This window comes from Pongo abelii, chromosome 1 (assembly GCF_028885655.2).
Source record: "Pongo abelii isolate AG06213 chromosome 1, NHGRI_mPonAbe1-v2.0_pri, whole genome shotgun sequence".
Classification (NCBI taxonomy): domain Eukaryota; kingdom Metazoa; phylum Chordata; class Mammalia; order Primates; family Hominidae; genus Pongo; species Pongo abelii.
Genome location: NC_071985.2, coordinates 186,584,268 through 186,610,233, shown reverse-complemented (window position 1 = coordinate 186,610,233; position 25,966 = coordinate 186,584,268). Strand labels below are relative to the sequence as shown.

The following is a 25,966-nucleotide window of genomic DNA, read 5'->3' as shown; positions in this document are numbered from 1 at the left end:
TTACCACACCCAGTGAGATAAACTTTTCTTATCTTCCACATATGAGTGAGAACATGCAGTGTTTAACTTTCCGTTCCCAGCTCATTTCACTTAACAGTGTCCTTCAGTTCCATCCATATTGCCAAGAATGACAGGATTTCATTCTTTTTTATGGCTGAATAGTATTCAACTGTGTATATATACTACATTTTCTTTATCCATCTGCTGTTGGACACCCAGGTTGATTCCATATATTGGCTATCGTGAATAATGCTATAATAAACATGGGGGTGTGGATGTTTCTTCCACATACTGATTTCCTTTTGCCCAGTACTTCCCAGAAGGTGCTTTTAATGTAGCACTTGATTTACACATGGTTTACAGGAATATATCTATCTCATACGGTAAAAACATTTTACCAGCCAGTCTAAATTCATTTCACTGAATTTCCTATACATTTTCAGTTAGGTTATAAAGAAAAACTCATCCAACGAACATCTGCCACACTCAGGTACCCCGAAGGGGCAAGGGGCGAAGTCTCTCTTTCCTGCAGTCTATACGCATGAACTAGGAGGTAGGAGCGGAAGAGGAAATAGACAAATACATAAATAACATGGGTTACAATTATTAACTAATAAACATATAAAGCTGACCAGCCCTGAAAATATTCTGGATCCTGAGGATCGTATGAGCCAAGAGGGGATCACAATGATTATCTGGTTTGGAGCTTTTTAGGAGAGACAAGTCAAGTAGAGGTACTTTTATTACATAAATGGGAGGAAGTGTAGCAAAAAAACAAACAAACAACTTATGATTACTAATTCATGTTTTTCCAACATAAGAAGCAAACAACTTAACATTTTGTATGTTAATGCTCAAAAGAATTTACCTAGTTCTTTTGATTTCCTAATCTTTAAGATAAGGAAATGGAAAAATGTCAACATATACCAGTCAAACAGTAAACATATTGCTGACAGCAATATTTTATATTTATACAGTGTATTTCCAGTTTGCAATAAACTTTTATGTATTAATTATTCAACAACTTGTTATTAAGCCCCCACCATGTGCCCAGCCCTGCACGGGCACTAGTATATACAAAAGACCCTGAAGCTTTCAGTCTAGTGGGGAGCCAGGCATGGTCACACAATTACTATACAGTGTGACCGATGTTATGACAGAGGAATGCCCAAAGTGCTTTGGTAGCACAAATACATCTTTATATTTTATAGATGAGAAAGTGAAGGCCCAGAAAGAATAAGTGACTTGTCTAAGTTTTACAGCTAGTTTTGCAAAGCCAGAATTCAAAAAGTCAAACATTCTGCTCCTAGGACCAGTACTTTTTCTAGTATACTTTAGAGGTCACAGATACCTATATCCCCTAATGCCCTCGTTAGCACAAGGCCATTATTAAGTTCTGTGCTAAATGACCAGTCACTACTTTGTCTTTATGGCCAGAAAAGGAGGTGCCTGATTTATTTATACTTTCCACATTTATTTATACTTTTCCAAATTTCTTTTCATTTAGTGAAGTGTTCCATAGTGGAGTGACAGAAAAGGATGGTTGAGAATAGAATCTTCCTTAGAATAACTGTGGAGGTCTTTTGAAGTATCTGGTTTTGGAAAAAAGAATACTGAGCTAAGAGTTCCAAGGCCAGTCAGTACTTTTAGCTTAACGATCAAGTTTCTCTTTGACGAGGAAAAAAGAAAAAAAAAAAAAAAAAAAAGCGAAGCCTATCTGCTTTGCTTTCTATTTCAGGTATTTTAGCAATCCTTCCTTTCCTTGCAAGTGTCTTGGAAAATTTATAGAAATAAAATCAAGAAGTTCTGGATTTCTCAAAAAGGTATTAAAGCCAGACAAGCAGGTGGTCTTATCCAAGTTCGTGAATCCCACTGTCTTCTCGAAAAACAAGAAAAAAAAATTAACCTTAAAAAATATATTTAGGCAGGGCATGGTGGCTCAGGCCTGTAATCCCAGCACTTTGGGAGGCCGAGATGAGTGAATTACCTGAGGTCAGGAGTTCGAGACCAGCCTGGCCAACAAGGTGAAACCCTGTCTCTACTAAAAAAAAATACAAAAAATTAGCTGCGTGTGGTGGCATGCACCTGTAATTCCCAGCTACTCAGGAGGCTGTGGTAGGAGAATCACTTGAACCTGGGAGTCAGAGGTTGCAGTGAGCCAAGATCGTGCCATTGCACTCCAGCCTTGGTAACAAGAACAAAACTCCATCTCAAAAACAACCAACCAACCAACCAAAAAAAAAAAAAATTTTTTTTTTTTAAAGTAGAAGCATAATTCAAAGAAAGATTATTTAAACCTAACAAGATTGGTTCCATTTAGTCAAGATACTGATTCTCACAAAAAACTCCTAAGTAGTCTACAATGGTTTAGCCTATGGGCTGACTACACCCCATTCCCTATCCTCCCTCAGGAAGTCCTGCTTTGCAATGTCAGGAAGACATTGCAGGTGCTGGCATTTCTATTGTAGCGAATCAAAGCCAACAAAACAGCTGGACTGACAATTCCAAATCTGCTTTATTCAGCTGGCTGACAAATGTAGTCAGGGTCCCAGGGGAATGTGGCTCAATGGTAGAAAGCAGGGTCCGCAGTCCAGGGTATAATTCTTGACATCTCCTGAAGACAGTATAGTATTTCCAGGGATTGGTATTAACAAGTGTTCAACAAATATTTGTTGACTGATTGCCAGGTCTATTATATGTACAAGTACTTTATTTGCATTCCCAAAGAAATTACCTGAAAAGCTCAGCTAAGCTATAAATTACGTAAGTATCCTGTAAACACGGTACAGAGCAGTCAGAAAAAGGAGTCCCTGGATGGGTGAATTGAGCAATGTTTTGAAATATATAAATAAATAATTGCTATATGTGATCAAAACAAGCTACAGCACAAGCCTATAGCTGAACTACAAGCCTAACTAACTACAGGGTTGTAGTTAGGAAACCCAATTAACTACAGAGAGATGACGGCACAGACAGGTGTCTTCAGTGGTTACTTATGGTTGAACACTGTTTCTGAGAACCTAATTTCCAAGTTATGCTTACTACTTACAAAGAAGAAATTGGCCTCAGAGACACTGTACAATACTGCAAGGACAACTATAAAGGAGGAAAAATAAATATGGGGTACATATCTCATTGTTTCTTATACCATACTCTAAAAATTGGTAATCCAGGTTAGGATTCTGGCAGAGAATTGTGGCATACCGAATCCCCAGCCCCAGAATCAGAAACTCAGAAGAAAACCAAAGTTAGTATTTTAACTTTTTTTTTTAAGCAACATCACTAGAAACATCATTAACACACTAAAAATTAGCTGTTCTTAGGCTGGGTTCAAAACTTGAGTAACTGTAGGCAGCCAAGAGAAGTTGGGATATTGTAATCTTCTAGGCTTCAGATGGGAAAGTGAGGATACTGTAATCTAGGCTTAAGATGGAAAGTAAGAACTTTAATTCCAGTTCTGCAGCCAGATGTCTTTATGACCTTGAGAAAGCCTTGTGGTCAGTTTCCTGGTGTGCTTATGCTATTAAGGTTAGGGTATCTGTGATTAAGTTGAAACTGGTTCCTTTGCTTAGAAGATTAACCCTTGAAACCTAGAGCCAAAAATTTCAGTGTTGCTGAAAAAAAATAAAAAAAAAAAAAAAAATTCTATGTTAAATTCGGTCGAAGCTACTATGCAAACATACCTTTTGGAAAAAGTAATTTGGGCCGAGCACAATGGCTCAAAGTTGTAATTCCAGCACTTCGGGAGGCTGAGGCAGGCAGATCACTTGAGCCCAGGAGTTCGAGACCAGTCTGGGCAACATAGCAAAACCCTGTCTTTTACAAACATACAAAAATTAGCAGAGGGTGGCGCGTGCCTGTAGTTTCAGCTATTGGGATTGGGGGTGTGGGGTGCTGACACGGGAGGACTGCTTGAGCCCATGAAGTCAAGGCTGCAACGAGCCAGATGCCACTGCACTCCAGTTTGGGTGACAGAGCAAGACCTTATCTCAAAAAAAAAAAAGAAAAAGAAATGAAAAAGTAATTTGGATGTGTAAAATATAACTTTACAATTTAGAATATACAAAACTCTGTGACTTGAAAACCTCCTTAAACTTTAAAACTCACTCATGAGAAAAACATTTATGACAGTTGCAGTGTTCAAAGAAGGTATGGTTGTTGTAAGCCCTTCATGGGTATGTAACTTAGTTCAAGTTTCCTAAAACTTTAAAATGATAACACTCATTAATGGTATTTAACTGTTTTTTTCTTGAAACAGATCATGTTACTAGTATAAGCACAGCTAAGGAGAGAAATCTATCAGTCCTTGCTCTAAGCTTGAAAACTGATAAGTATGCAGAAAACCAGTTCTTCCTGTTTCTTCTACTAAACTTCTTTTAGATTACTGACCAAGTTGATATCAAAGAGATCTGTAGGCACTTGAAGAAATGTGCATAGGCTTACAAGGCCACCAGGAACAGTGGTGCAGATAGTAGTGTTATAAATGTGAATTTGGGTAGCAAGGGGCAAGAGGATGCTCAGCTCTGTCATACTTAATCACTGAACAAATTACTTAATCCTTCTAAGAGCACAAAATAATAAAAATAATACCCATCTCACGGGATTATTTTGTAAAGAAAATGATTTGAGACTTGGCACAGAGTAGGCCTTCCACAAATGTTAGCTACTCTTACTATTGCCCATTCCTATGCTCCTATTTGGTCTTTCTAAAGAGGCAATCGTTTGACAGATGCTCCCACATTCTTTCTCAAATGGCCCTGTGAGGTGGAAGGAATAGCCCAGTGTTGTCATTGCCACTTTATACCTGGGGAGATGCAAGCCATAAGTACAGGTTACACCAAGTCCTAGACTCGTACCCTAGGGGTAGGAGTCTCTTGCCTTCTGCGCGCTAAGCATTGACTGCAATGCCATTATTTCAGATGCTACTTGTCTTGCTGGTGCATAAGCACTGCCTTTTGTTTGTGAGTTTAAAAACAAATAAGTGTTACAACATTCAAACAGACAGCTCAAAAAGAGTATAAAAATACTGAGAGGAACGTACAATTGCTTCACTAGAATGGGCAAAACTCTTCATTCAGCATGGTTGACTTTGTCCCAGAACTTGGAAAGGAGTCCAAGATTACACCCTGAAAAGACTGACCACTGCCGGGTGTGGTGGCTCATACCTGTAATCCCAGCACTTTGGGAGGCCGAGGTAGGTGGACCCCCTGAGGTCAGGAGTTTGAGACCAGCCTGGCCAACATGGTGAAACTCCGTCTCTACTAAAAATACAAAAAAATTAGCTGGGCGTGGTGGCACACACCTGTAATCCCAGTTACTCGGAAGGCTGACCATGAGAATCACTTGAACCTGGGTGGCGGATGTTGCAGTGAGCCGAGATTGCGCCACTGTACTCCAGCCTAGGCGACAGAGCAAGACCCCGTCTCAAAAAAAAAAAAAAAAAAAAAAAAGAGTAACCACTTACTTGTTCGAAATTTTTCCTTGAGGGCATCCAGATCCTCCTTGAGAGCAACCTGCATCCACACCAAGCCAACACAGGCCACAACACAGGCAGCAAGGATGACAAAACCACAGAGCGGATAACAGATCTTGCAGCATCGTAAATAGTCTCCCCTGCTCAGGAGGACAAATTCAACCATGAGTACAAAAGTGATTATGGGTATAGCTTTATTAGAAATAGTACACATTTTGCCATGCAATTATCTCCTCTAAATGAATAACCAGTGAATTAACCAGGGGAGGTAGGGTAAAGCACTTAAATGAATAAATAACATGACCTATTAAGGGTTCATCTACTGGATACAAAGGTTTCCAACGTCACATAAACAGAAGGAGTTCCTGCAGGTAAAAGGAAGAACCTAAAGGCACTGCAGCTGTCATCATCAGGAGGGAGGTCTTTGAATACAAGCTCAGGTCACAGAAGTTTAAAGACCAATGTTTCTCTGCAATTCCATCTCTGCACTGTAATTTGCCTATTGATTTCTCTCTCTCAAATACATACTCACTCCGGGGAACCTTGTTTCAGTTTACTGAAACTTTATAAACTTTTGAGCAAGTTTTACTGCAAAAGAAATGAAAGAAATAGGATCTGTAGTTTTAAGTGGGCACCTGGTGTATTCTAGCTTATTGGCTCAGAAGCAAGGAAACACAGAAGGGGCTGGATTTCACACAAAACATCAACCAACCTTCAAGGTCTAAACTAACTTAGCAGGGTAACTACTCCAGGTACCTTCTGATGAAGGTAACACTTCATCAGACCTTCATAACCCAAACCCAGGATTGCCCTTAACGGCCTAAGCTGACAAAGCTCATTAGAAATCAAACTCTTCCTTTAACAAAATAAGACATTTTAAACCAACCAACCACTCAATGTCAGCAGCCCGACCTTCTGCCTAACCATTGTTTCTACATCCTCAGCAGAATCCTCTTTTCTTTTAGTGTGCTCTGAGAGAGTCCAAGGGCGTTTTTAAAGTTCCCTTTAGTCCTTTCCCACCCTGAGCTCCAATCCCAATGTCCTCAAATCTTACTACTTGATTTGCCTAGTGGTCTCTCCACCTATGAACGGCTAAGGAAAATGATGCCTCTTCTTTTGCAGCCCCACCCTACCTACTCTCAAGGCTCATACTTCCTACAGTATATCTCTCACCATATTTCCCCATCACCAATATTCAGACTCATCCAGAGTGCAAAAACGAAATAATTTGCAGTCTTAAAGTCTCTGCTTCTCCTTTGTTCTACACTGTTTCAAAAAGTCTAGTCCCCAAAGCTTCTCTGCTCCTCTGTCTCCATCCTTTGCTTCTTTAGGACTCCCTGGGCTCTTGGCACATTCTCCAAGTCCACATTTCCACCTCAGATTTGGAGCTTTTCTTTCCACCTAAAGACAGATCTCTAACTTATTCTTCATTCAGGATCTGAACTTACCTTCTCCCTAAAACCGTTGTTCCCTCTTTGACTTCCAAGGCCTACACCCTTTTTTCTTCCTAAGGACTTCCTTTCTCTTTCCTGTCAATGTGGCCCCTTGGTAGTGCAAGGAGATGCCTTCTTCCCATTCCACCTTTCACCACTACTCACTTGGCAAAGCGAGAGCGATTTCCAACCACACCGAATTCCTCTTCCTCTTCGGAGCTGGACTCAGAGTCTGAGTCGGGAGGCTCAGTGCGAAGCAGGCGGTGACTGCTTGGGCCTTTCTTGGGCTTCTTTCTCCGGCTGTCCCCAGCCAAACCAATCAATGCATTGAGCTCTTTGCGCTTTTTCATCTTTTTGTGTGGGGTGAGTGGAGCTCCGACTCCTGAGCTGCCAGGTTCGTACCCGACGCCCAATTCTCTTCCTGCCTTGGAACTGCCTTCCAGGGTTGGGAATCCTGGGCCAGAGCCCCCTGGTCACTCCCACCTAGGGGTGGGACTGACCAGATCCGCCAGGGACTGGAGATTGGAGCCCAGAGGAAACTGGAACTCAGATGGGTGGGGGAAATCACATAGAAATGGCCAAGGAGCTGGTGACCCCAAAGGATAAGGCCTTGGGTGCAGAGTGTTAGTAGAGGGTGGAGAGGGACCTTTATCTCCCAAAGGGCGAAAAAAAAGCCAAGTCAAAAATGAAGGATTCTCAGCCCGGATAAGTAGGCAATACTTCTAAGGGTGCTCCAGGAGGTGAGGAAGGGCACGCTTAAAATAGGTGTTTTGGACCTCCGAAGCAGGATTTCCAATGGAGAGGGAAGAGAAACTCGTTCTTGAATGGGAAGAGTGGGGAGGTGCAGAGTAAGAACGTGGGAACGCGTCAGTCCCTTCCTTGCAGGAGAGGTGGCGGCAGGAGGGGGCTCCCAGCAGCTACAATCCCAACACTGCTTGGCCACAGAGAAAATGCCCGGGCCAGGAAGCCGGCTGGGGTATGTGATGATCACCGTTCTCCGGCCTCCGTCCTGAACGTGAAGGGGGCCCGAGGCCGAGGAAGATCCGGAGCCCTGCTCGAAGGGTCGGCCTAAAAGAAGCCAGTCCCGCGCCTACTAGACCCCCGCCCCGCTGTCTGGGCCTTGGGGACACGGTGCCGCGGGCGACGGCGGCTCGGCCGACCGAAAGCGCTCCCGCCCGGAGTTTGAGGTCTCCGGCACGGGCAACTCTCGGCCACTCACACGCGCAGGCCCCACTCCAGCCGCGACTCCGGCCCCTGCTCCGGCTTCGGCCGCGGCTGCTCCCGACACGTTGTTGTTGGTGTTGGTGGCGGCGGCGGCGGCGGCGGCGGCCGCGGGCTCCAGCCCCGGGCCATCGCTCCAGCCCCAGATTACTTCCCCTTTGGCAGCGGCCGCCTGCGCCGCCTGCCAGTAATCCGCGCTCCCATTGGTCACCCGCCGGGTTGACGTCACGCCGGGGCGAAAGTCGTGGAGGAGCGGTGGGGCGTTAAAGGGGCCCTGCCCCGGCTGGGGCTGGGTCCCACCTGCCGATTAGGGTGGCCCCGCCCCCAGGAGGGCTTCCGGGACCTGCTGCGAACCTGAGCCGGGTGGAGTCCTGCATCCTGCGGAGCGCGGGCGGGGCAGGCAAAGCGCCCAGCTGCTCGACCTACTTCGAAAGTTCATCAGCCGCCCAGGCCCCCTGGACTAAGCAAGTATGAAGGCTCCGCCTCTCTGACTCTCACACAGGCTTGTAAAAGTTTAGGCGCGTTTCAGATTAATTAACACATTCATTCAGTCAATAAATATTTATTGAGAGCTTACTTACTACGTGTCGGGAGCTGTTCTAGCGCTGGGGATACAGCCATGAACAAAATAACCCGGGTCCTTGTCTTCCTGTATAGGGTTGCCAGATTTAGCAAATAAAAATGTAGGACACCCAGTAAAGTTTGAATTTCAGAGAAACAGCAAACAATTTTTTATCATTAAGACATCCCATGCAACATCTGGGACATCCTGATACTAAAAAATTATTCATTGTGTATGTGAAATGCAAGTTTAACTGAGCATCGTGTATCTTATCTGCCAATCTATTCCTGCAGTTTATTTATACTCTAGAGGGAGGAGAGCAACAATAGGCAAACATATTAAATGTCAGGAGGTGATAAGTGTTATGATGAAAATTGAAACACGATCAGGTGATGGGGAGTGCCTCTGTGAAAAGGGAACATTTAGTCAGCTTATCGGAGGTGAGGGAATGAGCTGTGCAGTGGCTGCAGGAAGGAGTGACCAGGAAGACCTGTTGTGGCTGGACCTGCAGGAAGGAGTGACCAGGAAGACCTGTTGTGGCTGGACCAGAAGAGCAAGGAGCAGAGTGATAGGAAATGAGGTCGGAGAAGCATAAGAGGCCAGAGCTTTAGGGCCTTATGGATCACTGAAAGGACTTTGGGAAAGCACTGGGGGCTTTAAGCTGAGAGGTAGCATACCCTGGCTTTTCCGTAAAAAAAAAAAAAAAAAAAAAAAAAAAAAAAAATCACTCTGGGCCAGCGCGTGGCTCACGCCTGTAATCCCAGCATATTGGGAGGCTGAGGTGGGCAGATCACGAGGTCAGGAGATGGAGACCATCCTGGCCAATATGGTGAAACCCTGTCTCTATTAAAAATACAAAAATTAGCTGGGCGTGGTGGTGCGCGCTTGTAATCCCAGCTACTTGGGAGGCTGAGGCGGGAGAATGGCTTGAACCCGGGAGGCGGAGGTTGCAACGAGCTGAGATTGCGCCACTGCACTTCAGTCTGGCAACAGAGCGAGACTCCGTCTCAAAAATAAATAAATAAATAAAATAAAATAAAATAAAGGAAAAAATTACTCTGGCTACTTTGTAGAAAAAAGTGGGGGGAGAGTGAGGAACACAGGAGAGCAGTTTGTTACAGTCCAGCTAGAGATGATGCTGATAAAGAGGAAGTAGCAGAGATGGAGAGCATTCTGGATGCTTCTTGAAGACAGAGCTGACAATTTTTGCTGATTAGATGAAAGGTGTGAAGAGAAGAGAGGGTTTGGAGGTGGAAACACTGGAAGCAAGGAATTGTTATTTATTGAAATGGGGAAGAGCAAGTTTGGGACAAGTTTGAGAAGTCAATTCAATATTCAAATGGAGGCTGTTTGGTATACCCATTGAGAGTTCTCTGGGCACAGGTTGGGGCCTGAAATATCAATTGGGAAGTCATCAGATATAAATGGAATTTAAAGCAAAGTGCTTTGAGTTACTTGGAAGAAAGTCACTTAAAGTAATTTTTATGCCCATATTCTTACTGTGGCAATTACACTGCTTTTGTCTAAGGATTCTCGCAAAGCCTGGGCCTGTATCTGATTTGTTTTTAAGTGTCTAGCCCAGAAGTGTACTCCTAAATAACAATGACCCAATAAATATGTGATGACTACATAGGTGGGCAGTGTTGCAAAGAGGTATGAGTGGAATTTTGGAATCAAAATCAAGAAACCTGGGACTCAATCATGTCTCTACTTCCTGGCTCCATCAGCATGGAAGCCGTTTAGTTTCTCTGAGCTTCAGTTTTCTCCTCTGTAAAATGGGGATAAACACCTATTTCACAGGACAATGAGATGATTGTGAAAGTGTTTTTGAAGCCCCAAGTCATGGTGTATTGTCCCCTTTTGTTTCTAGAGCTGCATTGCCCAATACAGTAGCCAAACTGGTCACATATAACAATTTAAATCTACATTTAACGTAATTAAAACAAAATACAAATTTTAAATTGGTTCTTCAGTATCATTGGCCACTGTGTCCAGTAGCCATATGTGGCAAGTGGCTACCAGGCAGCAAGTAATAGTACAATTCCACCACCACAGAAAGTTTTATTGGAGAGTTCTTCACTAATGCTTCCCTGAAGGACTGGGGATAGACAGGTGACGCTCCTGACTTCAAGAACCATTTCTGAAACACATCCTGTGGTCACCAGAAGCCCCAGGCAGGAGAGGTGGCTGGCCCGAGGGTGAGGTGGCCCTCCTTTGTTGTAGATGATACAGGTTCCCAGGGAACCAGGGACTGAGGAACCCAGGGGAGTGGGGCAGGGCTGAGGATGTACCACCCCAGCTGCAGGGACTTCTGGTCAGCCAGAGCCTGTGCTCTCTGTGGGTGGAGATCTCTCCCATGACTGGCCAGTGGGCTGGTCATGGGTGGGGAGGCTGCAGGAGTAGAATTGACAAACAGGGGAATGCTTCTGCTGGATCTACCTCCTGGTCCTTCTGTCTGCCTGTTTGCTTGTGATCTGTAGATAACACCCCTCCTGTGTTGGGTAGACATCACACAGGATGCTGTCACCCTTTGAAAGTTACTGGCCAGCTGTTTCTTTTCCTTCAGGAGCTCTTGGATACCTCTCTGGCCTCCTTCCTCAGACCTGGGACCCTCAAGGCCAGGGATTAAGCCACCCCACTCAGAGTGGGGGCTCCTGCTGCCCTCCCACACCAGGACTGCCAAGGTTGTGATCCATCTTCTCCTTTGGGGATGTTCACATTATGATCCTGGGGAGTCTGTTAACCTATTCAAAACTTGCCTGAAATGCAGTGAGTTTGGGGAAGTCACTTTAGAGTTCTGGTGCTTCAAAGTTTCTGTCTGTGATATGGGGATGATAATATTCCTAGCCCAGCCTTCTGCTTCATGTTGTTTGGGGCAGAGAGTAGCATGGGCGTGCTTTATATGCTGTGAAGTGTCATGCAGAATGGGCACGTGTCTGCTGAATGCTCCTGGCAACTCTATGGGGAAGGTAGGCAAAGATGATTTCCCTGTGCTCAAAATCACAGCCCATGTAACTGGCAAAGCCAAATCTTGAGACTCTGTGCTACTTTGGAAGACTCCATAGAGTCTTTCACTTGGGTAAGCTGAGGCACAGAGTAGGGGCAAACTTGCCAAGGTCATGGTCAAAAATTGGATCCAGCTCTCCTAATTCCTGGGCTGAAAGCTCTTTAAGATCTTGGAGTCCTCTCTTACCTGGGATCTAAGTCTGTGTCTGAACATTGCCACTTGGCAGCTGTGTGATCCTGGACAAACTACTGAGCCTCTCTGAGCCTCAGTGTCCACTATGATTGCCACCTCAGTGAAATGGAGGCAATCATAGTACCCAGGACTGGCTACATAATTTATGAGGACCAGTGCAAATGCAAATGCAGGATTCCTTTTCTCTCTCTGCTGTCTCTCTCAACCTGTCATGCTGTTTATTATTCACTACTTAATGTTGTATTCCCTTAGGCCTGGTGATACAAGGTGAGTGTAGACCCTCACATGAGACAGGCAAGAGGCCTGTTTCATGACTTGGCATGCAAACTCTCTCTTCCTCTCCCTGTGCCGACACCCAGGCCCCTGCCTGGGATGGAGTTGTGGTGGCGATAGGGGTGTGGGGTGTTTAGGGGAACAGACAGCTGAGAACCCATCTCAGGGAGGAGGAGGTGGGCAGGTGACAGGAGGCAGGACCGTGTATGAACCAAGGCTCCAAATAACCAGTGTGTGCTCCACTGCTCCACCCAACTTTACTTATAAGACACAAATTAAAAGATAGAATGATTAAGAATTTCAAGGTGGTGACCACAGGAAATTAAACCCCAAGTGCACGGCACCCTTCTGAGTGGGCGGCCCTGTGCAGCTGCTCTGGTCATACGTCCATGAAATTAACCCTGGAGTACTTAACTCACAGAGTATCTGTGCAGAAGTGATGTGTCTGACACATAGTAAGTACTCAATAAATGTTAGCTGTTCCATTAATGTGATTATAAATTACTAAATGGGATTTATTATAGATTTGTTCAATGTGATTTTTCAGATAACAGATTTTTCAGAAAACATCTTCATTTACTTAAGAGAAAGCACTGCTTCCACTTGTCACAAGAGCCCTCTTTGACATAATCTTTTTTGATACTTTGCTATGGCTGAGGTGGGGGGAAGGAACAGAAATGAACATTTAAAAATATTTAGGTATCATGCATTTTTGTGTTACTCCTCAATGCAATAAGTCATTCTTCACTAAGCAAGCATCTTATTCTTCCTCTAACCAAGAAGGAAACTGTTGCTCAGAGATCGAAAGAGGCTTGCCCAGGGACACACAGTATGTCAGCGGCAGATACTGGGGCTTGAATCTGGATCTCTCTGCCTCTGAAGCCTGAGTTCTGCACCCAGTGCCCAGTGCCATGCTGGCAGAGCCCGCTGCCTGGGGTCTTTGTCAGCAGCTCGTCTGAAAGGGACCACCAGCTGAAGCCTCTCAACTTTCCTGGGATGGCCTCATCTACTTCTCCCAGCCCCTTCCCATTCTTTTTGCTGCTGTGCCGGCAGCTGCATCCTGTACCCTGATGAGGGGCCTGAGGACAATGGGAAGGGGAAGGATTGGGTGGTAGGAAAGGTGCCAAGCACCAAGCTAAACAATGGCTTCTCTGCCGGTGGGGCCCAAACAGCCGGAAGCAGCAATAGGTTCACAGCATTATTGTGGGCAGGGGTGAGGACTGCCCCTGCTGAGATTCTCCTTCTATTCCAGGCACATCCTCCTCTGAATTGCTGCAAACTTTTGTGTCTCTGCCAAGTAGTGGCCTCAGTTTCCCCATCTATGTGTCTTTAGCATCCAAAACAGGGCCTAGTGCTGGGGGAGGGATGGGAATCTTCTGGGGCTGTTTGCTGAATTAAAAGATAAGACTCTAAAGACTCTAAAGAGTTCCCAGGCATTGCCCTTCATCTTGATGATCCTATTTATCCATCCATCCATGAAACCCGCCCTGGGCAAGCCCTTACTGTGTGTGAGGTCCTGGAGAACATCAGTAATACTCAGGTTCTGCCCTGCAAGAGTTCCCAGGAAGCAGGCGATGCTGTCTTCCCCTACGCCCCATACCCCCCACCCTGTAAATGTCATAGAAAGGTTTGTAGTGGGGGTGGGGTGGGGGGAGGAGAAGCAAGCCTGGAGGAACTAGCTTTATTTCAGGGTGATAATAAAAATCCTGGGAGTAAAGAATCTGTACTGTGACCTCCCACCCTCCTGCCCATGCCTCCACTCCTGTCCCTTCCCCTGGGGCTTGAGCTGGAGTGGAGGCTGCAGCTGGCCATGGAGGGAGCCCAAGGCCAGCACCCCTGGGTTTGAATCTGAGCCTCTCCACTCACCAGCTGTGTGACCTTAGGCCAGTTCCTTTCCCTCTCTGAGTCTGTTCCTCATCTGTAAATTGGACCTAACAGTGCCGACCTCCTGGCAGTTCCTGTGGTAAGAATGAAATTTAAATGGTGAACATTAAAAGGCTTCAGGGGAATTGCTAAATGCACTGAGTGGACAGGGAGGCTGGGAATGGAACCTCTGAGGAATCCATTTGAACTAGAAAGCCTAAACAGCACAGGCTGGGAGAGAAGGTGATTGCATCATGAAGGCAGGGCTCTGCTGACTGAGGAGGGGTCTGTGTGCATGTGCGTGTGTGTGCACGTGGGCCTGTGCTCCTATCAAGGCTGGGTGTTTGTGGATGGAATACACAGTAGGACATGCTGAGTCAGCAAGGCCGTGTGAGAGACCCCCCTAGAGAAGGCTGCCTGGGCCCTCCTGAGTTCTCTTCTGACGGAATAACACTGGCTCTGTGTTTCTTAGTCTAGCTGCAGCTCCAGTTCCATCTGCTACCAGCCCCTCTCTACTTAAGACTGGCACTAGGGAGGCGAAAAGAGAGACACAGCTTTGTGCTGCCCTCTGCTGGTTTCTTGGACACTGTGCTTCTTAGATGGGAACAATTTCCATGCACACAACTCACCTATGTTAATCCCTGTTTTGGATGGTGGGGACACACAGATGAGGTCCATTTCTGCTGTGTGTGTGTGTGCGTGTGCATGTGTGTGTGTGTGTGTGTGTGTGACAGAGAGACAGAGGAACAAAGTGTGATCAACAATATGATACAAGTTGCAGAAAAGATAGGAATAGCGTGAAGGAAAGTTTTCAAAAGGTAATGATCCTCTATTCATTCATTCATTCATCTGTCAAATATTTATTGTATTCCAAGACCTAACCTTTGTGCTGGAGCTATAACATGGAACAAAATACACAAAATTCCTGCCTGCATGGACCTTACCTTCTAATGAAGAGAAACAATTCTTAAGTAAGAGAGATAGGTAAATTGATAGTGTTGGATGATGAGTACTATGGAGAAAAATGTAGCAGGAATGGAGGACAGGCAGAATTGTTGGGATGATTGCAACTCTTGTGTAACATTTGAGTAAAGACCCAAAGGAGAGGAATTTTATATTCTGAACATGACTGAGTAACTGGCACTGGACTTTCTGGCCTGCATAAATAACTAGACAACTGGATAAGTGTATGAAACAACTATTTAGACAACGGACAATAGTTAGCACGGAACTATGATCTCTGAGAGAAGGAAAACAAGCAAAGTGAGCCTGAAGATCACCCTGACTTTCTGTTTGAAGGCACTTTTGGGCAGAGCAGGGAGGGGAAATCCAAGTAGATCATAGGGGTCTTTTTGTGTTGAAGATAGAGATCTTGACATTAGGAGAGTTTGTGGCACTATAATTTCCAGGGAAGAGTACCAGAGAGGAAGAAGCTACTTAGAAAAAGAGCTTCAGAAATCTGTATAGAGGTCTCCCTTGAGTCCTTGTCTAAATACTCGTGAGTATTTATATGCATGAGTTGTGCATGCATATAATAAAACTCCATGAGTGTGGGCAAATGAAAACTACTGGGGAGCTATAAGCTGAACAATTTTCAGAGATCAGACAGGGCTGAGAGACATTCATGTTACAGTTGGAGAGTGAAGAGAACATATTGGACACCCACAACATTCAGTAGAGGCCTCAAAAGGGTCTTGGTAGTAGGGCTAAACTAGCCCTAGAGTAAAGTCTACTCTAGCACCATCCTAATAAATCTTAAACACAAGCCTTACAAGGAACAAGCTGATGAGCAAGTAAGTTAACTCCTACCAAAACAAAACAAAATTCAACATTATTGAAAGGAAGGAAACAAAAATTCAGACCCTCAACAATAGAATATTCACAATGTCCAACATCCAATAAAATTAGATATGTAAAAAGGCAGGAAAATATGACCTATAACCAGGAGAAAAATCACTCTATAGAAATAGAAATGACAGGAATGATGGAATTAGCAGGCACAGATTTTGAAGCAACTGTTCTAAATATACATTAAAAGATTTAAATGAAAACATGAACTTAATGAGGAAAGAAGTGGAAGTTATCAAATAGAACTTCTAGATTTAAAAGTATAATACCGGAACTAAAAATGCACCATATAGTTAAACAGCAGATTATATAGTATATATAGCATATGGAGTATATATAGCAGTTATATACTAAAGAAGAAAAGATCAATGAACTCAAAGACATAGCGATAGAAAACTCAGAAAGGTTAAGGGCAGAAAAATATTTAAAGAAATAATAGTCCGCTTTTTTCCTCCTTGGCTGTCTGAAGATAGATCGCCATCATGAACGACACCGTAACTATCCGCACTAGAAAGTTCATGACCAACCGACTACTTCAGAGGAAACAAATGGTCATTGATGTCCTTCACCCCGGGAAGGCAACAGTGCCTAAGACAGAAATTCGGGAAAAACTAGCCAAAATGTACAAGACCACACCGGATGTCATCTTTGTATTTGGATTCAGAACTCATTTTGGTGGTGGCAAGACAACTGGCTTTGGCATGATGTATGATTCCCTGGATTATGCAAAGAAAAATGAACCCAAACATAGACTTGCAAGACATGGCCTGTATGAGAAGAAAAAGACCTCAAGAAAGCAACGAAAGGAATGCAAGAACAGAATGAAGAAAGTCAGGGGGACTGCAAAGGCCAATGTTGGTGCTGGCAAAAAGCCGAAGGAGTAAAGGTGCTGCAATGATGTTATCTGTGGCCACTGGATTTTTCACAAGAACAGTAATAAACTAAAAACTTCAAAAAAAAAAAAATAATAATAGTCCAAAGTTTCCAAACTTGAAGATCAAAAACAGTTGTCTCAAAAAGCTCAACAAATCCTAAACAGGATACATACACAGAAAACCATACCAAGGTACATTGTAATCAATTTACCAAAAGACAAATGATAAAGATAAGACATTAAAAGGAGACAGAAAAAAAGACATATGTACAAGGGAATAAAGATAAGAATGAGCATTGATTTATCATTGACCAAAAGACAATGGGATAATAACTTTAAGGAGCTGAAAGAAAAAAAAGTCAAACTAGAATTCTACATCCAGTGACAATATTCTTCAAAATGAAGGTAAAATAAAGACATTTTCAGAGTATATACCCAAAGGAATAGAAATTGTTCTATCATAAAGACACATGCATGCATATGTTCATTGCAGTGCTATTCATATTAGCAAGGAGATGGAATCAACCTAAATGCCCATCAGTGGTAGACTGGATAAAGAAAATGTGGTACATATACACCATGGGATACTATGCAGCTATAAAAAATGAGATCATGTCTTTTGCAGAAACATGATGGAGCTGGAGGCCATTATCCTTAGCAAATGAATGCAGGAACAGAAAACCAAATACTGCATACTGCTCACTTATAAGTGGGAACTTAAAGTTGAGAGCACATGGACGCATGGAAGGGAACAACAGACACTGGGGACTACTGGAGAGTGGAGAGTGGGAGGAGGGAGAGGATCAGGAAAAATAAGTAATGGGTACTAGACTTAATATTATACTTTTTAAATAGTCTATACAACAACCCCCCATGACATGGGTTTACCTATATAACAAACATGCACATATACCCCTGAACTTAAAATAAAAGTTAAAAAATAAAAAAATAAAAAAATTAACCCCATTTACAATAGCCACACATAAAATTAAATACCTGGTGGCTGGCAAGATGGCTGAATAGAAACAGCTCTGGTCTGCATCTCCCAGTGAGATCAATGCAAAAGGTGGGTGATTTCTGTGTTTCCAACTGAGGTACCCAGCTCTTCTCATTGGGACTGGTTAGAAAGTGGATGCAGCCCACAAAGGGCCAGCTGAAGCAGGGTGGGGCATTGCCTCACCTGGGAAGTGCAAGGGGTCAAGGAACTCCCTCCCTTAGACAAGGTAAGCCATGAGGGACTGTGCCATGAAGAATGGTGCGTTTCGATCCATGGCTTTTTCCATGGTCTTCACAACCTGCAGACCAGGAGATTCCCTAGGGTGCCTATGCCAGCAGGGCCCTGGGTTTCAAGCACAAAACTGGGTGGCCATTTGGGCAGATACCAAGTTAGCTGCAGGAGTTTTTTTTTTTTTCATACCCCAGTGGTGCCTGGAATGCCGGTGAGACAGAACCATTTACTCCCCTGGAAAGGAGACTGAAGCCAGGGAGCCAAATGGTCTAGCTTAGCAGATCCCCCATGGAGCCCAGTGAGCTAAGATCTACTGGCTTGAAATTCTCACTGCCAGCACAGCAGTCTGAAGTCCACCTGGGACACTCGAGCTTGGTGGGGGAGGGGTGTCCGCCATTACTGAGGCTCGAGTAAGTGGTTTTCCCCTCACAGTGTAAACAAAGCTTCCGGGAAGTTCGAACTGCATGGAGCCCACCGCAGCTTGGCAAAGCCACTGTAGCCAGACTGCCTCTCTAGATTCTTCCTCTCCAGGCAGGGCATCTCTGAAAAAAAGGCAGCAGGCCCAGTTAGGGGCTTATAGATCAAACTCCCATCTCCCTGGGACAGAGCACCTGGGGGAAGGAGCGGCTGTGGGCGCAGCTTCAGCACACTTAAACGTTCCTGCCTGCGGGCTCTGCAGAGAGCAGCGGATCTCCCAGCACAGCGCTTGAGCTCTCCTAAGGGACAGACTGCCTCCTCAAGTGGGTCCCTGACCCCCGTGCCACCTGACTGGGAGACACCTCCCAGCAGGGGTTGACAGATACCTCATACAGGAGAGCTCCAGTTGGCATCTGGTGGGTGCCCCTCTGGGATGAAGCTTCCAGAGGAAGGAACAGACAGCAATCTTTGCTGTTATGCAGCCTCCGCTGGTGATACCCAGGCAAACAGGGTTTGGAGTGGACCTTCAGCAAACTCCAGCAGACGTGCAGCAGAGGGTCCTGACTGTTAGAAGGAAAACTGATAAACAGAAAGGAATAGCATCAACATCAACATAAAGGTCGTCCACTCAGAGACCCCATCTGAAGGTCACCAACATCAAAGACCAAAGGTAGATAAATCCATGAAGATGAGGAAAAACCAGCGCAAAAAGACAGAAAATTCCCAAAACCAGAATGCCTCTTCTCCTCCAAAGGATCAGAACTCCTTGCCAGCAAGGTAACAAAACTGGACGGAGAATGAGTTTGACGAATTGACAGAAGTAGGCTTCAGGAGGTGGGTAATAACAAACTCCTCCGAGCTAAAGGAGCATGTTCTAACCCAACGTAAGGAAGCTAAGAACCTTGAAAACAATGAGAGGAATTGCTAACTAGAATAACCAGTTTAGAGAAGAACATAAATGACCTGATGGAGCTGAAAAACTCAGCATGAAAACTTTGTGAAGCATACACAAGTATCAACAGCCGAATTGATCAAGCGGAAGAAAGGATATCAGAGATTGAAGATCAACTTACTGAAATAAAACATGAAGACAAGATTAGAGAAAAAAGAATGAAAAGGAATGAACAAAACATCCAAGAAATATGGGACTATGTGAAAAGACCAAACCTATGTTTGATTGGTGTACCTGAAAGTTATGGGGAGAATGGAACCAAGTTGGAAAACACTCTTCAGGATATTATCAAGGAGAACTTCCCCAACCTAGCAAGACAGGCCAACATTCAAATTCAGGAAATATAGAGAACACCACAAAGATACTCCTCAAGAAGAGTGACCCCAAGACATATAATCATCAGATTCACCAAGGTTGAAATGAAGGAAAAATGTTAAACGCAGCCAGAGAGAAAGGTCCGGTTACCCACAATGGGAAGCCCATCAGACTAACAGCAGATCTCTCTGCAGAAACCCTACAGGCCAGAAGAAAGTGGGGGCCAATATTCAATATTCTTAAAAGAATTTTCAACTCAGAAATTCCATACCCAGCCAAACTAAGCTTCATAAGCGAAGGAGAAATAAAATCCTTTACAGACAAGCAAATGCTGAGAGATTTTGTCACCACCAGGCCTGCCTGACAAGAGCTCCTGTAGGAAGCACTAAATATGGACACGAAAAAACCAGTACCAGCCACTGCAAAAACATACCAAATTGTAAATACCATCGACAGTATGAAGAAACTGCATCAACTAATGGGCAAAGTAACCAGCTAGCATCATAATGACAGGACCAAATTTACACATAATAATATTAACCTTAAATGTAAAAGGGCTAAAGGCCCCAATTAAAAGACACAGACTGGCAAATTGGATAAAGAGTCAAGACTCATCTCATGTGCAAAGACACACATAGGCTCAAAATAAAGGGATGGAGGAATATTTGCCAAGCAAATGGAAAGCAAAAAAAAAAAAAAAAAAAAAGCAGAGGTTGCAATCCTAGTCTCTGATAAAACAGACTTTAAACCAACAAAGATCAAAAAAGACAAAGAAGGGCATTACATGATAGTAAAGGGATCAAGGCAACAAGAAGGGCTAACTATCCTAAATATATGTGCATCCAATACAGGAGCACCCAGATTCATAAAGCAAGTTCTTAGAGACCTACAAAGAGACTTAGACTCCCACACAATAATAGTGGTAGACTTTAACACCCCACTGTCAATATTAGACAGATCAATGAGACAGAAAATTAACAAGGATATTCAGGACTTGAACTCAGCTCTGGACCAAGTGGACCTAATAGACATCTACAGAACTCTCCATCCCAAGTCAACAGAATATACATTCTTCTCAGCACCACATTGCACTTATTCTAAAATTGACCACATAATTGGAAGTAAAACACTCCTCAGCAAATGCAAAAGAATGGAAATCACAACAGTCTCTCAGACCAGAGTGCAATCAAATTAGAACTCAGGATTAAGAAACCAACTCAAACTCGCACAACTATATGGAAACTGAACACCCTGCTCCCGAATGACTACTGGGTACATAATAAAATTAAGGCAGAAATAAATAAGTTCTTTGAAACCAATGAGAACAAAGACACAATGTACCAGAATCTCTGCGACACAGCTAAAGCAGTGTTTAGAGGGAAACTTATAGTACTGAATGCCCACAGGAGAAAGCAAGAAAGATCTAAAATTGACATCTTAACTTCACAATTAAAAGAACTAGAGAAGGGAGGGATAGCATTAGGAGAAATACCTAATGAAAATGAGGAGTTAATGGGTGCAGCAAACCAACATGGCACATATATACATATGTAACAAACCTGCACATTGTGCACATGTACCCTAGAACTTAAAGTATAATAAAAAAAATTGCAAAAAAAAAAAGAACTAGGGAAGCAAGAGCAAACAAATTCAAAAGCTAGCAGAAGACAACAAATAACTAAGATCAGAGCAGAGCTGAAGGAGACAGAGACACGAAATCAATAAATCCAGGAGCTGGTTTTTTGAAAAGATTAACAAAATAGACCACTAACCAGATTAGTAAAGAAGAAAAGAGAGAAGAACCAAATGGACACAATAAAAGATGACAAAGGGGATATCACCACTGATCCCACAGAAATACAAACTACCATCAGAGAATACTATAAACACCTCTACACAAATAAACTAGAAAATCTAGAAGAAGTGGATAAATTCCGGGACACATACACCCTCCCATACACCCTCCCAAGACTAAACCAGGAAGAAGTCGAATCCCTGAATAGACCAATAACAAGTTCTGAAATTGAGGCAGTAATTAATAGCCTACCAATAAAAAAAAGCCCAGGACCAGATGGATTCACAGACGAATTCTACCAGAGGTACAAAGAGGAGCTGGTGCCATTCCTTCTGAAACTATTCCAAACAATAGAAAAAGAGGGAATCCTCCCTAACTCATTTTATGAGGCCAGCATCATCCTGATACCCAAACCTGGCAGAAACACGACAACAACAAAATTTCAGGCCAATGTCCCTGATGAACATCGAAGCGAAAATCCTCAATAAAATACTGACAAACCAAATCTAGCAGCACATCAAAAAGCATATCCACCAAGATCAAGTTGGCTTCATCCCTGGGATGCAAGGCTGGTACAACATATGCAAATCAATAAACATAATCCATCACATAAACAGAACCAATGACAAAAACCACATGATTATCTCAATAGATGCAGAAAAGGCCTTCAACAAAATTCAGCACCCCTTCATGCTAAAAACTCTCAATAAACTAGGTATCAATGGAATGTATTTCAAAATAATAAGAGCTATTTATGACAAACCCACAGACAATTTCATATTGAATGGGAAAAAGCTGGAAGAATTCCCTTTTTAAACCAGTACAGGACAAGGATGCCCTCTCTCACCACTGCTATTCAACATAGTGTTGGAAGTTCTGGCCAGGCAATCAGGCAGTAGAAAGAAATAAAGGGTATTCAAATAGGAAGAGAGGAAGTCAAACTGTCTCTGTTTGCAGATGACATGATTGCATATTTAGAAAACCTATAGTCTCAGCCCCAAATCTCCTTAGGCTGATAAGAAACTTCAGAAAAGTCTCAGGATGCAAAATCAATGTGCAAAAATCACAAGCATCCCTATACACCAATAATAGAGAGCCAAATCATGAGTAAAATCCCATTCAGAATTGCTACAAAGAGAATAAAATACCTAGGAATACAACTTACAAGGGATGTGAAGGACCTCTTCAAGGAAAACTACAAATCACTGCTCAAGGAAATAAGAAAGGACACAAACAAATGGAAGAACATTCCATGCTCATGGATAGGAAGAATCAGTACTATGAAAATGGCCATACTGCCCAAAGTAATTTATAGATTCAATACTATCCTCATCAAGCTACCACTGACTTTCTTCACGGAATTAGAAAAAACTACTTTAAATTTCATGTGGAACCAAAACAGAGCCTGAATATCCAAGACAATCCTAAGCCAAAAGAACAAAGCTGAAGGCATCGTGCTACCTGACTTCAAACTATACTACAAGGCCACAGTAACCAAAACAGCATGATGCTGGTACCAAAATAGAGATATAGACCAATGGAACAGAACAGAGGCCTCAGAAATAATGTCACACATCTACAATCATCTGATCTTTGACAAACCTGACAAAAACGAGCAATGGGAAAATTATTTCCTATTTAACAAATGGTTTGGGAGAACTGGCTATCCATATGGAGAAAACTGAAACTGGACCCCTTTCTTACATCTTATACAAAAATTAACTCAAGATGTATTAAAGACTTAAATGTGAGACCTAAAACAGTAAAAGCCCTAGAAGAAAACCTAGGCAATACCATTCAGGACATAGGCATGGGCAAAGATTTCATGACTAAAACACCAAAAGCAATGGCAACAAAAGCCAAACTTGACAAATGGGATCTAATTAAACTAAAGAGCTTCTGTACACCAAAAGAAACAACCATCAGAGTGAACAGGCAACCTACGGAATGGGAGAAAATTTTTGTAATCTATCCATCTGACAAAGGGCTAATATCCAGAATCTACAAGGAACTTAAACAAATTTACAAGAAAAAAAGAACCCCACCAAAAAGTGGGCGAAGGATATGAACAGGCACTTCTCAAAAGAAGACATTTATGTGGCCAAGAAACATATGAAAAAATGCTCATCATCAATTGCCATTAGAGAAAGGCAAATCAAAATCACAATGAGATACTATCTCGTGCCAGTTAGAATGGCGATCATTAAAAAGTCAGGAAGCAACAGATGCTGGAGAGGATGTGGAGAAATAGGAACGCTTTTATACTGTTGGTGGGACTGTAAATTAGTTCAACCATGGTAGAAGACAGTGTGGCAATTCCTCAATCGCCAGAAATACCATTTGACCCAGCAATCCCATTACTGGGTATATACCCAAAGAATTATAAATCATTCTACTGTAAAGACACATGCACATGTATGTCTATTGCAGCACTGTTCACAATAGCAAAGACTTGGAACCAACCCAAATGCCCATCAATGATAGACTGGATAAAGAAGATGTGGCACATATACACCATGGAATACTATGCAGCCATAAAAAAGGGTGAGTTCATGTCCTTTGCAGGGACATGGATGAAGCTGGAAACCATCATTTTCAGCAAACTAACACAGGAACAAAAAACCAAACACTGCATGTTCTCACTCATAAGTGGGAGTTGAACAATGAGAACACATGGACACAGGGAGGGGAACATCACACACTGGGGCCTGTCAGGGGTGGGGGGCTAGGGGAAAGATAGCATTAGGAGAAATATCTAATGTAGATGACGGGTTGATGAGTGCAGCAAACCACCATGGCATGTGTTTACCTATGTAACAAACCTGCACGTTCTGCACATGTATCCCAGAACTTAAAGTATAATAAAAAATTAAATACCTAGAAATTAACCAAATAAGTGAAAGCCCTTTATGATGAAAACTATAAAACACTTATGAAGGGAATTGAAGAGGACACCAATAAATGGAAAAATATTCCATGTTAATAGATTGGAAGAATCTATATTGTTAAAATGTCCATACTTCTCAAAGTAATCTATAGATTCAATGCAATCTCTATCAAAATACCAATGACATTCTTCACAGAAATAGAAAAAGAAAATCCTAAAATTTATATGGAAACACAAAGATCCAGAATAGCCAAAGCTATCTTAAGCAAAAAAGAACAAAACTGGAAAAATCACATTATCTGACTTCAAATTATGCTACAGAACTATGGTAACTAAATAGCATGGTACTGACATCAAAACAGACACATAGACTAATAGAACAGAATGGAGAACCCAGAAACAAATCTATACACCTACAGTGAACTCGTTTTTGACAAAGGTACCAGTAACATACACTGGGGAAAAACAATCTCTTCAATAAATGGTGCTGGGAAAACTGGATATCCATATGCAGAAGAATGAAACTAGACCCCTGTCTTTCACCATACAAAAAATCAAATCAAATGAATTAAACAGTTAAATCTAAGACCTCAACCTATAAAACAATTACAAAAAAAAAAAACACAAAAAACAAACAAACAAAAAAACCCCAAAACATTGGGGAAAGCCATGGGACTGGATTAGATCACTAATGGGATGAGTGGTGAGTGGAAACAGAAGGACAAGGGTTTCAAGAGCTGAGCCCTGGTGATCCTGCAATCCCCAGCTTGAGGGTATGGAGGGAATAATTAGAGAAGTAGGAGGAAATCTTTGCTGTGAGCAAAGTTGTGTAGGAACGAAGGCTACCAATAATGTTAGAAATAAGGGCAGGGAAGGCCATGAAGGGCCTTGAATGCCAAGCTAAGGGCATCATTGGAGGTTTCCTAAAAATACAGAGTCGTGGTCAGATTCATGATTAGAAGGATTGATCTTGCAGCACTGAAGAGATGCAATGAAAGTTAGGGTGGGGTAAGCCTACAGGCAAGGAGACAAGGAAAGAGTCAAGGCAAGCATGTGGCCATTATAGCAGTCTATATCAGGGCCAGTAGTTTCGTGATCTGGATTTTTTTTTCTTTGGGCTCCTCTAGCCCAGAATGTCAAAGTTTCCAGGGAATTGTTGGCCAAAAATTCCACTGGACTTTGCTGACTTGGCCTGAACTCAGAGAAAAAAGGAAATGCTGAGACCTCTGTCCATGGTGCTGATATGTAAATCCCCCATTTCCACCTCTAGAAGGCACACCTGCATTCCTGTCTCAGCTCTCAGGACTGGCACAGAATCAACAATCCCAGCATCACCCCACATATGGCCAGAGGCTCAGAGGCCTTGGGCCTGGTGAAAGGATGGTTTTGGGATGTGTGTCTGGCTCTACTTCTGTTTAAATGCCCCAGGTCATATTTGCTTTGATGGAGTCTTGGTGGCCAGACTGAGAAAAGCTTCATATCTAGGAAACAGGAGGGCTCTGACCCTGCCACTTTCCTAGGCTCCACCCCACCCTATAGTTGAGGTTGTTAGAGGTGGCCTGAGCTTGCCTAACCCTTAGTCTTGTTTCTCATAGTGGCCTTACTCCCACTCTGCTCAGCAGTTAT

The 25,966-nt window shown here is 43.1% G+C and overlaps 2 protein-coding genes across 3 annotated transcripts in view; one reads left to right on the top strand and one right to left on the bottom strand.

Moving 5' to 3' along the window:
• The window catches only part of EFCAB14 (EF-hand calcium binding domain 14), a 44,135-nt gene extending 35,799 nt beyond the window's left edge, over positions 1-8,336 (bottom strand). The window contains exons 1-2 of one of the 2 annotated variants that reach the window (XM_002810872.6): positions 7,072-8,336; positions 5,465-5,613 (exon numbers count right to left, since the gene is read on the bottom strand). In XM_002810872.6, the coding sequence (XP_002810918.1) occupies positions 5,465-5,613; positions 7,072-7,256 (334 nt within the window). In that variant the 5' untranslated portion in view covers positions 7,257-8,336. The remainder of the gene's footprint in view (positions 1-5,464; positions 5,614-7,071) is intronic. The other variant, XM_009250766.4, reaches the window with a different exon arrangement.
• A 6,860-nt stretch (positions 8,337-15,196) lies between these two features.
• Positions 15,197-16,843, top strand: LOC100446768 (small ribosomal subunit protein eS24-like). Its single transcript, XM_054535125.1, has one exon. It carries the CDS (start codon positions 16,355-16,357, stop codon positions 16,754-16,756), a length of 402 nt encoding a protein of 133 aa, XP_054391100.1. The 5' UTR covers positions 15,197-16,354; the 3' UTR covers positions 16,757-16,843.
• Positions 16,844-25,966: the final 9,123 nt, after the last annotated feature.

Bases quoted from the DNA above. Each gene is read 5' to 3' on its own strand.
- LOC100446768 (XM_054535125.1), top strand. From the start codon at position 16,355: ATGAACGACACCGTAACTATCCGCACTAGAAAGTTCATGACCAACCGA.